Source organism: Cebidichthys violaceus, unplaced genomic scaffold, assembly GCF_023349555.1.
Source record: "Cebidichthys violaceus isolate CVI_PGR_0920_01 unplaced genomic scaffold, fCebVio1.0.p SCAF_10, whole genome shotgun sequence".
Classification (NCBI taxonomy): Eukaryota; Metazoa; Chordata; class Actinopteri; order Perciformes; family Stichaeidae; genus Cebidichthys; species Cebidichthys violaceus.
The window spans coordinates 13,301,927-13,314,059 of record NW_027176263.1 but is presented as its reverse complement, the minus strand read 5'-3'; the positions used below and the strand labels follow the sequence as shown (position 1 = coordinate 13,314,059).

At 42.2% G+C, this 12,133-nt stretch overlaps 1 protein-coding gene across 3 annotated transcripts in view; it reads left to right on the top strand.

Annotated features, from left to right (window-relative positions):
• LOC137884718 (kinase non-catalytic C-lobe domain-containing protein 1) overlaps nucleotides 1-11,270 on the top strand; it is a 36,330-nt gene extending 25,060 nt beyond the window's left edge. The window contains exons 22-32 of one of the 3 annotated variants that reach the window (XR_011104758.1): nucleotides 1,390-1,500; nucleotides 1,696-1,843; nucleotides 1,929-2,084; nucleotides 2,441-2,647; nucleotides 2,821-2,903; nucleotides 3,915-4,068; nucleotides 5,586-5,708; nucleotides 6,099-6,158; nucleotides 6,681-6,838; nucleotides 8,891-9,655; nucleotides 11,194-11,270. Coding sequence is in view for 2 of the 3 variants with exons in the window: in XM_068726685.1 (XP_068582786.1) it covers nucleotides 1,390-1,500; nucleotides 1,696-1,843; nucleotides 1,929-2,084; nucleotides 2,441-2,647; nucleotides 2,821-2,903; nucleotides 3,915-4,068; nucleotides 5,586-5,708; nucleotides 6,099-6,158; nucleotides 6,681-6,838; nucleotides 8,891-9,119 (1,429 nt within the window). In the remaining variant the exon portion in view is untranslated. The other 2 variants (XM_068726685.1, XM_068726699.1) reach the window with 2 other exon arrangements.
• The last annotated feature ends 863 nt before the right edge of the window (nucleotides 11,271-12,133 follow it).

The window sequence follows — 12,133 nt, the reverse complement described above, 5'->3', positions numbered from 1 at the left end:
CAAGCTGAAGCTGTTTTGTTTTACTTCTAAAGGCGTTGACGAGGCTTGTTTTCGGCTTATGTCTGCAAACGGTGGCTTATTTAATAAATGAGTGAATGTGTTAGCATTTCAGTCAAATTACAGCACCAATCACACGAAGAACTAAACAAGGGGATCATTTCCTCTGGGGATGGGAGGAACATGTCCCCCTCACTTTTCAAAATCCTACTTTTATTCTTTTTACAGAATGTTCAAATGCTCACCGGAGACGCCTTCATTATCTCCGGGCCCTCGCAGTATGTAACCTTTACAAGCAGTAGGAATTTACGAATGTTTTGCACCAGACTTGCGGCCAAGTCAACGTACAACCTCCGTCTGGGTATGCAGCTTGTGGGGAATACTTCACATACTACTCAGGGCTGATTAAAGCCCCCCAACTCATCTGTATTTTGATTTAAAAAAATGATGTATCTTTTTTTATTAACAGATAGTTCTCCTAAAAATAGGACAGAACGGGTCATCAATCAAAGATAATGTAGAAAAGGACAGTGGTCTTTATAGTAAAGACAGAAATACAACACAATATGTATTTAGTTTCAGGTTAACATTGAACATTTAAAAGTGCCTGTCCAACATATTTGATGAGTATTGGGTTGGTGCATTATGATACAGCAATTTATGTGGCTTTTTTTTATTGTAGTTATTATTAAAAGCATGATAACCAATGGAATCATAGTTTGTTTGGCAAGATGATATATGAGTAGAAAATAATAATAAGTTATATTATGTGAATACTTGGGTGTGTGGTTGAGGAACCTCTGACTTTTTTTGATCTTGAATGAATACCCATTTGTCTGGCAGCCCACGTGACACTAACGTTGTGATTGTTGGGGGCTTTGGTATGACGCAACTGAAAGGGCGCATCAGGGCACCTGGTGAGGAAGCCCCGGGGAGGCGTTACGTCTCCCCACATGGTCTGAGAGCGCTGGAAGGGTCCCTCTGGAAGGAGTTGAGGGAATGTGCTAAACACATTTAGGTTGACTGGGATGAGGAACGATGTAGAAAAGAGCTACAGCCATCAGTGTAAAAAATAATTATTAAAAGCTATTTTTGCATTCATCCGTGTGTTTACTCTGCCCCTAGCCGGGGACTGTACAGTTTGTGCACACTTTGATAGTTTGTTTATTGGATTAAAGAGTGAAATCTAGGACTTGTGCTAGCTGGGCTAGTTGTTTAGCATGCTCATTCCAGTAGAATCTCTGCAACGCAACACATAGACGTCTTTGACAGAACGTCAACACTGTAACCTTTTCACATTCTGTTGAAAATGTTCGTTCATTTTTTGAATCTTTTGAAACGTGTTGCTCTCTGAGCTTAATTCACTGTCGCTGTGCTCTTTCCACGTCACAGAAACGCTGCCGTGGAGGGCTTCATCCAGCAGTTCCTGTATACCTATCGTTTCCTCTGCACTCCCGAGGAGTTGCTGCAGTTCATAATGGAAAAATTCATCTGTGCCGCCAGGTACTGCACACCCAGTAACACATGAACACATAGAAACAACTTTGCACGGTACAGCATGCCAAGAAAACAAACTAGAAAACAGGAGCATCTCCAGTCCAGCCTCTCCTGTAAACTACAAACGGCAATGCCCAATTGCACACAGTATGAAATGTCTTGCACTGCTTGCATGAGCATAATGTTTGTTTTTCCTGGCAGACAAGGTCCAGACATGTCGGGAGACTGTGTAAAGATCCTCCATCGCAGTTTGGACCTGCTCCAGTTCTGGATAACAGACTGTAAACAGGTGGACTTCACACCAAAGTCCAGCCTTGTGGATACGTTAGAAAACTTCCTTAATGCTGAGGTAAACACATAAGCATACTATTTGCTCTGCACTCTACGGAGATGACTTGTTCCGTGACAAACTGTGTGTCCCCCCCCCCCCACAGGTGATTCCTGTAGACAGCCGAGGGGAGGCCCTACTTGCCGCTCTCCACAGCCTCCCTTGTACGACTTGGATCCAAGGACGAGGAAGCCTGGTCAGCTTTGAGGAAGATGAGGATTCTATGTGTGTGCATTCGTCTACTGAGGATCTTGGGAGAAAGGTCAGTCTTACACGGTGACGGGTTACGCTGTGCTTTGTTTGCGGATTTTGTTAATAATCACCTGTCATAATCTAAAAACTCTGTTCTTCCCCAATCCTTTTTTTTTTTTTCTCTGTATTGAGCGTTATTCTTCTGTTGGGGACAACACACATGCAACACTGTCCCACCAAAATAAAAGACACACATCTTTAGGCTTTAATTTAGAGAAAATCTTGACTTTTTGAACTGTATTTTAAGTACGAATTTCTACTGTTGAACAAGAGCACCCTGCATGAAAGCCGTATTCATGTATTAGTGTGTTTACATGAGTCAGAGCATGTGTCCGGTCTTGTCAAATCTCTTTCTCAACTCTGCAGTGGAGGTTCTCCAGAGTGGTGGAGTCCTCTGCGTCCCTGCCCAAAGACAGAGGCTTCTCCATCGCCGCCGCCCTGCCCGTGCCTTGCTACGGCTCCCTGGTGGACGACCTCCCCGGCGTCTGCCTGCAAAGTGAGGAGCGACTCCCCTTCTGCCGGAATGAAAACGGCGCCCAGCACCTAACCCAGCAGCTCACCCTGCTGCAGCAGGTGGGTGCACGGGTTCGACCCCCACACCCGGCACTCTGTTCGTTGTTGTCTCTCTTTTACCACTAGAGGGAGGCATGCCTTTATGAATGCGTAGTGAGACCTTGATGAATACAGTCAACTCCTGATCCAATTACTACATTATTCCTACAAGAGTTATACATCTTGTTTTGCAGGGGATGTTTCAAGGATGTCATCCGGTTCATTTTCTCAACTCCAGAATACAAGGAGTCGGGGACAAGGTCTCGACCCCGAACAAGTGAGTGCAATGTTCCAGCTTTACAGACTTAGTAGAGTAAACTGTGAAGACCACAGCATTGGATTCACATCCTTTCTATTCACCGAGCCCTTGTGTCCTGTACGGAAGCATTCACATTCTTTATGTTTCTCTGATTTATTCCTTTTTTTTTCTCCCATTCTGCACAATATATGAGGTCCTGACTTGGTAGCGTGTGTGTGTGAGTGTGTGACAGTGAACTGTTCTCATGTATCTGCGGCAGCGTCTGCTAAGCATACACAGTATAAAGAATGGGAGACACTGGTAGGCAAATAGCTGCCGGGCAAATGACCCCACTTTTTAATGAATCTACTGTAGATAGCAATGTAAAGACAAGGCTCTTGGTAATAAATATTAGTTTTTAACATTTAACAAGATGCCCCACGTGAATATAGAGACATTCAAACGGAGGCTGCTCTGCTTCGTTCTGTTGCCAGGAGCTGACAAAATAATCTTTATCTTATAAAATACATCTGCCCTCAGATGCAATCTTAAAATATACAGATTAAACAGTTAAAAATCTATTTTATTCTTAAATCAATCAAAATAAATACATTTGGTCAAATGTATTTCACTTTGTAGTTAGTCTCATAGAATAATTTGTGAGTAATATTGTTGTTGATGTTTTTTTATTCTGCCATTTAACACACTACGGCCTCTGAAAGTTCAGTACTGTCGGCCAAAGATGCCGGCGTCCTAGGTGACTTTAAGAGGTTAAAAAAGGAATGTGACAAAAACAAATATTACTGTTTTTTAGATCCTAAGGTGACATCTTCGTAGGTTTGTTTTTTTCAGCCCTCAGTTTAAAACCCAAAGACATAAAAAAGAGAAAAGAAGCATACCTCACATTTTAGAATCTTTATCCAGCTAATATTTGGCATTTTTGCATGACTAAAACAACTAATCAATTATAAAAGTTCCTGGTAGTTAATGAACTAATCAATATATTATTGTTTCAGTAATCATTTCTGCCCCCCCATCCCTCTCCACCAGGAATGTGTCTCAGCATATCCCGCCAGCAGAGGGCAGCAGTCCACTTGAATGTGAGGAGAAGCCATCAGACAGCTGCCTCCAGCAGCTGCTCACATATGCTGACAGTGTTGCTAACTGGATCTCTGCTGAAATAGTCATCTGTGACTCCGTCAAGGTGAGAGGAGATATAACTCATGAAAGCAACAGGGTTTAAAAAAAAAAAAATTAATTAAAGGCAGCAACAGACTCTGTTGCTTCTCCAGTCTCATGGTTGGATGGTTCATAGACAGTTAAGAACACAAACATAGAAAACCTGAAGCAGTTCTTCATCAAACGTAGGATGTCATAGATCTGATAAACTCAATGGAAATAAATGTATTTTTATTATTATGGTCACTTTTTTTTGTCCCTTAGCTACTTCCTCATTCTTTCACGGAGACATTCCATTCCATTATTTTTTTTAATAATCAGCTCATTTTGGACATCTGTGCATACCATTCAGTTTGTGATATCTTCCATGCTGATGTGACGGCTCAAACACTATTTACATTGTTCTTCAACTTTTATCTCTGGAGCTTCAGCTTCCCTTAAATCTCAACTGCTTTCATCTTTCACACTTCAACTGACAGTTTAACTACGTGATTTACAAGCTGATAATTCAACTGCTTTCACCTCTGAAGGCCTTTGCACACCGAGCCCGTATTTTTGGTATGGTTTCTTAATCCGTCATCCGATAACCATCGTTACGCTTAGAAACCTTGCACGCTGAGTCCGGTGTGTTTTATTATTGTCTTGTGTTTCGAAAATTTGCAATATGAGCCAGAACGGAAAGCGCCAGTCCTAAATGGGGCTAATGAGTGAATGAGATTAGCAAGGAGCTATTGTTTAGCTGCCTGGAGGACAACCACTACTGTCTCAACTTTCGCACATCTTTGTTTTGCTGTCATCCCTAATTCCAGGCTGTTCTTCGATCGCCTGTATGTAAAGTGACAGACAAAGTGAATCTGCTTATCAGATGCCATTTCGGATGATTTGCATACACGGTGGCTTTGAGTGGTCAAACAACTCTCTGAAAGCTTTTGACGGATGCAAAAAAAAAAGGTGCAAAAATCCAATCTGTTCCAAAAATGTTAATGTTGGACGAAGGTTTGTGTGTAAACTGATTGACGCAACATGAGTCGCGTATATTTCTTTAAACATGCGGCGATTTTAGGAGGAAAAATACAGTGTTAAGCAAAGGCCTTCACCCCTTGAATGACAGTTCAGCTGCTTTCATCTTTCACACTTCGACTGACCGTTCAGCTACTCTCAATCGCTCACACACAAGCTGACAATGTCAACTGCTTACAGGGCTTACACTTGAAATGAAAAGCTCAAATGCTTTTAGCGATGATACTCGTGTTACTTCAGAAGACGCGTTGAATGCTTTCAGGGTTTTAACTTAAACTGCATCTGCCATTTAACATCTCAGATGCAATTGACATTTTAAGACCAGTTTGCGATGTTTTGTGCACACTTGCATTGAACACTGACTACGTGTAATATTTTTCTTTTTTTCCCCTGTGGACATGCTTCATTATGCAGCCTCCCGCAGTCCCCCAAAAAAAGCATACCGCTGTGAAGACTAGATTTTTGCGTTTTGCCTCATTCTGCATTTTTGTTTTCCTCATTGCAAGCTCTCCTCCCTTGCAGACACAAGTTGCTTTGCTGACCAAGTATCTGTGGATAGGAAAACACTGCTACGAATCCAGGAACTTTGCCACCGCCATGCAGGTCCTCGGAGGTCTGGAGAACGTGATTGTCAGGCAATTACCAGTAAGGCTGCGTCTCATGAATTCCTCCTCACACAAGCTTGTGAGTTTTCTGTAATAAGTCACATGCCCTGCAGCTCAATGTTTTCTTCAGCCGTGATAGAATTGGGTGGTATTTAATTAGTTTCACAAATGAGAAAGCTGCATTAACACATTCAAATAAGACATGGAGAGTGCGAGCGCAGTGAGGAGTGTTGCCCGTCAATATGAGCAATTTAAAAAACCCACAATTAAGAGACACCAGTGTCGAGAATATATTATTCGTTTTCATATTTTTTTCATATTTCCCCGGGTTATGTTCATTGACTCTTGTGTTGCCTTGTAGCCAGGGTATAATTAGTCTTCCTTTTGGAGCTACAGTACTAAATAAAACGTCTTCCCTTCTTGCCAACAGGCTTGGAAACATCTGTCTTCCAAGGTGTGCGAGATCCTGGAGGAGCTACGAGCTGTGCAGGTGTGTGTGTGTGTGTGTGTGTGTGTGTGTGTGTGTGTGTGTGTGTGTGTGTGTGTGTGTGTGTGTAAGTGCGTTTGAGCAAGCACACACGCATGTTGTTTGTAACTGAATGCCAGGCTGGTCACATATTGTGAAACTGGGCTGCAGGGCAAACAAATCAATAGAAAAACAGCTTTGAGCTACTCGCCTGTGTGCTGAGAGCTCACAGCTGGCTCTGCATCTGAAAGTTGCCCCCAAAAGAACCTGATGCATCGAACAACACGCATCACTCTCTTGGCAACTCTCCTGCTAAGCTGCAATAAAGAGAATCGTGTATGCGCTCTCAGCTTTGAAATGTAAAGCGGTTCAATTTGTCACAAAAATCCTCTTGAGTCTTTCAATGGCATTGCACCGCTACGTCGGCCACACTTGTTACCGCGTCAAACGCCTGAGACGTTTGGCTTAATTGGACATTTGTTTGAAACGCTCCGTCCCAGTAAGAACTCATTTGTCTACTGTGCGGATGAATTGCTCTCTCCTCAGGTGTTTTTAAAGAGTGACGACCTGTGTCTGATGGGGGGAGAACACGCGAGGAGGAGGCCCACCCTGCCGTCGGCGCACATCCTGGCCATGCACGTCCAGCAGCTGGAGATCGGAGCCTTCACCCTCGCTACCGGAGCTTACAAGTGGACCAAGCTCAGGTGAGGGGGAATCATTGCTAGATCTGTAACAAGCTGCTGTTGCCCTTTAACTGAAAAAGTTTCATTGCAGCCTGCTGCAAAGTCTTATTGTTGGGAACACGCATCCACATTTATGAGGTGGTCATATGGCCTTATGCCGCCGCATCGAGCGCAAATAATAATAAAATAATGATGATAAAAGTCCATCTTTTGAATTTCTGGAGCACTGATCCTTAACTTGGCACTGTGATGATGTATTTTTACTGTAGTCTCTCTGATCTGGCTTCTAACGAGACACGTGGTTACAGTAAACAACTTAATTTATAACACAGATTTGTTGAATACTTGATTCTGATTGGTCTATTACTGCAGTCTACGCTCTATTTGTATGAATAACAGACCGTTGCTATGCAAGCAGCAGCGAGAGGACTATTTTATTTAGAGGAAGCAATAAGATCATTTTCCTAATAGCTGTGACCTGAGGCGTTATGTCTGTCATCCGTCTGGTCCATTCTCGTGAACGCAATGTCTCAGAAATATCTTGCGGGAATTTCTTCAAATTTGGCACAAACGTGGACTCAAGGATTAACTGATTAGATTGTAGTTGACCATCATTTGATATGGCACCTATGACAATTTCACACAAATGTCTAATAGGATAAAATTATGAAGTGATTACATTTAAGACGGACGTGGAGGTAAACTGCAACATGGCTGGTTGACGTGTGCCGAATTATTGGTTGATTTAGTAAGGAGCCGTGCAATAAGAGGGATGACGTACAGCGAGCGGGACATTATTACGAAATGAACCCCGTTCAAAGTGATTAAAGACCAGATAACTGGCTCACTGTACATCACTCCTTTCCTAATACTGAGAGAATAAAATGTGTCAGCTCCACATGCAGACAGCTAATTGTTGATTTACGCTTCAAGTTAATTTCACCCCTTTGCTAGGTAATCAACAGGCGTAATTATGAATTCTGTTTTATGTGATGAAAATCTCTGTTGAATAAATTGTGAGCATTACAAAATGTTTGAAAACACAGGCCTACTTGTGAAGTGACTTATTCACGTTCTGATGGTGCTTTTTGGACTCCCCTAAAAACAACAATGATCTCCTTTTGCTTTCTCAACATTTCGGGAGAGGTTGTTGTCTTGACGCCACATACTGTACATACAGTGTGTCCCTCACCTCCTTCCTATGACGGGTGTCCTCCCTATCATGTAGCGCTCCAATCCCTGTGGTGTCATCAGCGAATTTCCCTCTGCTGTTATTATATTTGGCAACACAGTCGTATGTGAACAGACTGTAGAGTCGGGGGACTAAGACAAATCTAATAACTAATAAAATGACTCGCGGTAGCGCCGCTGCCACTGCTTGTAGTAATCGATATGTTTCTAAAAAGCCCAGTCCTCTTTACATTACAACCCGCATGCTGCAATTTGCACTCAACACCAATTTGTTTTGGTTAGAGGTGTGACATTGGTGAAATTGACATACAGCCAGTGAAATTAGCCTGCTGCCTGTCCCATCCAGTGACACAATATATTAACAGTTAGTGTCATTAACTGAAAATCAGCTCTCCCACCACATCCCGAGAATCCGTCTCTGACAAAGTCGGCCAACTCGCTACGAGGACACATTTTCCCCGTGTCCTTCTCCTCCAGTCCAATATGGCCGACCAGATGCTGAGGTCACAACAAGTGGCGGTTGGATGGTAATGGCACAGCTGTTGGATTTGGGTTGCTGGTTGGGGTGCCGGTGTTGCACCAGATGGCGCCCGTGGGATGCGGTTTGATTGGAAAAGAGGTTTCGGGCCAGATGCTGAGAGGCGACTGGCTGTAGCCAGATGCTGGGGTCAGGAGATCTAGCAGGTGGAGGCAGAGACACAGCTGGTTGCTGTGGACCCGGGGTTATCCCCGCTCTCTCCAAATCAGGTCACAGACAAAAAAACGATGCTGCTGCCAGGAAGGAAACTTAGGTATGATATGCACCTTGATAGAAATGTTTTCACTTTTCCTTCTGTTCTTTATTCCCATTTTGTGCCACCCCGTGCTCTCGCCCAATCCAAGGAGCATAGCAAAGGTTGTGAGTCAGGTCCACGCCTTCCAGGAGGCCGTGTACCCCTACAGCCCGGACCGGGAGCTGCAGGACTACCTTCGGCGCCGCATCGCCCGGCTCGCCTCCTCTGACATCCACCTCTTGGCCGCCGACAAAGACGCCAGCTTCCAGCAGACCAGCGAGCGTCAAACGCGGAGGATCCAGGACAAGCTGAGGAGGGTTAAGGCCACTTTCCAATGAGCCCCGACCCAGCGACATCTCAGAGCCCAGAGCGAGTCACCACCACCGGGTCAACACCTCATGTCCAAGCACAGACTGAGGTGCCAAGAACCAAGCCACGACCCGCTGACGCCTCTGTTGTCCTGGCAGCAGGGCCTTGTGAACTGGAAAACTTTGTCTCATGTTGACTATCTGTCAAAGGCCTCTTAACTAAAGTCAGTGAATCAGTTTAATTAGCTTAATTTATAACTCGCACCCTTAAGATTACACAGATAGTTTGCCTAGGTTAATATTAGCAATTTCTTTCCACCCCAGCGCATTAATGGGTGAAGTTTATGATTTGCAATGATTCTTTCTCGGCTCATATACTGACATTTTTAATCACTATTCGCGATTGATTCTGTAATTTAACTGTTAAAGCCTCATACGTGGATCGAACATGGCACCAATGCAGACTGCATGTCCTACATCAAGGCTGGATTACCAACATGGCAAAGTGAGCAACTGCACCAAGGCCCAAGACCAAGGCCCCCAATATTCACAGGGCCACTGTGCAGGTAATGATATCAATCGTAACTGTTGTTTGGGAATGTGCAGCACCAATGAAGCACAGAATCCTGCTTCTCTAGCCATCGCTCTAGGGCTGGTAATGTCTTCACTTTGGCCCGGACGGAAATATCTCAACAACCATTGCATGGGTTGCCATGAAGGTTTGTATGAATATTCATTGGACCCCCCCAAGAGGTTGAGTCCCAACTACTCCGATGGTCCCCGGACTCCTCCTCTCGCGTGACAGTGAGGTTCACATTTGTGGTTTTCAGTCAGATGTCTCGAGAACTATCGGATGGATTGCCATGAGATGTGAATGGTGTCTCACACAGGATGAATTGTAGCATCCCCGGTTATCTTTTCGGCCACTATTGATTTTGACTTTGGCCAATACTTACTTTTTAATGCTAGCTAGCAAATATTAGCGTGCTAACAGGCTAAACTAAGATTGTGAACATTATGTTTGTATGAGTTTGCATTGTCATTGTGAGCCTGGTAGCATGCTGACGCTAGCATTTGGCTAGCTCGGCTGTAGACTCTTAGGGCCGGGTAATGCTACAGAAGAATTGGTTCCTACGACACTTTGTCTGACCACATTGGAGGGCAAAAAACATTAAAGCTGCCACACTGGAACGCAGATTGAACAGCCTGCCATCACAGAAATGTGCAAGGCATGATGATTGTTAAAATACGAGGATAGCAAGCGTTGCAATCGTTTATACCCACAGAAAGTGTGATTTGACAGTTGTGTAAATAATGAAAAACAGAGATATAGAAAGAGGAGTTCAAACCCTGGTTCCTTTTCTCAACTCTGCACACCTGGCCAATTACTTTGTGAAGTGAGGAGTGAATGTCGGATTTGCATGTTTCAGAAAGTTATGGAAATCAGCAGCACCCCCAAAAAAAATCTCAAAGCTGTTCAACCATCCAGTTCTGACAGAGATTACAGCAGCCGTGTAAGCTAATCCTGAGGCCCTGTCCTGGACAATGATCTTGTGTCAAGATATAGTTTCCGGACGTTCATTATTTCAAGATAATACTGTACTTAAGGAGGTGGATATTTCTAGATCAAATTATATTTAATCATATGACACAGCAAACCTGGGAAAGTGTGTCATTCCAGCAGGGAAATATTGTGCACATTTCACAGAAAGGTGACACATTTGGGGGTAAAGAGGGGCCCAGCAGCTAATTTTTACCCGAGGCCCCCCCAGCAGGAGAACCCAGCCATGTCAAACTATCAAATATTTGATGTTGCTGAAACATGTGCATGATTTGTAGGAAACAAGACAAAACAATTCAGAATGTATTCGATTCAAAGTGTTTATTGATCATATATTTTGGTAACATACAAAGTGTAGTTTCTCTCACAAAAATGAGATTTATACGACTAGATTGGTAAATTAATATCTGAATATGAATCCCATTCAAACAGCACAATGTGACGTGATTGCATTTATTATGATGTTCAGTCTCTCTTTCTCTCTCTCTCTCTTTCTCTCTCTCTCTCTCTCTCTCTCTCTCTCTACGACCTTCTGCCATGAAGCACACCGTGGAGATGGAATGTGACGTGCCATGAAGATTTGCCTAATTCAGCCAAATAAATGAAGATTTTGTAAGCCACCTCTTGCCAAAGCGCGTTATTGTCAGAGAATATCCGTGATAAAGCGTGGCCGGTTACAGTGCCGTTACAGCTGTCTGGGGATGTGAGATGTGGTGCGAGCAGCTAAGCTAAGCAGTTAAAGTGCTGCATAGTCAACTTTCAATGTGCTTTCTGGCATTTTTCTCCTCTTAATTATCACTGGAGGATTTGCTGTGGTGTAATGGTTACATTTTATTTGGAGCCAGTATACCAAACCTGACCAGAAGGACAATTTATCACCTTTGCATCATTATCCTTATTGTGCTGACCTCGGCTTTTACTTCCTTAATGTTTGGGCTTGCACATCTGATGAAGGGGAGTACGAACGTTACACGGGCTGTGTGTGAACACATATATATATATATATATATATATATATATGTATATATATATATATATATGTATATATATATATATATATGTATATATATATATATATGTATATATATATGTACATATATACATATATATATATATATATATATATATATGTATATATATACATATATATATATATACATACATATATACACATATATACATATATATATATATGTATGTATGTATATGTATGTATGTATGTATATATATATATATATATGTATATATATATACGTACATATATATATATATATGTATATATATATATGTATATATATATATATACGTATATATATATGTATATATATATATATATATGTATGTATATATATATATGTATATGTACGTATATATACGTATATATATGTATATATATATATATACGTATATATATGTATATATATATATATATATACGTATATATATGTATATATATATATGTATATATGTATATATACGTATG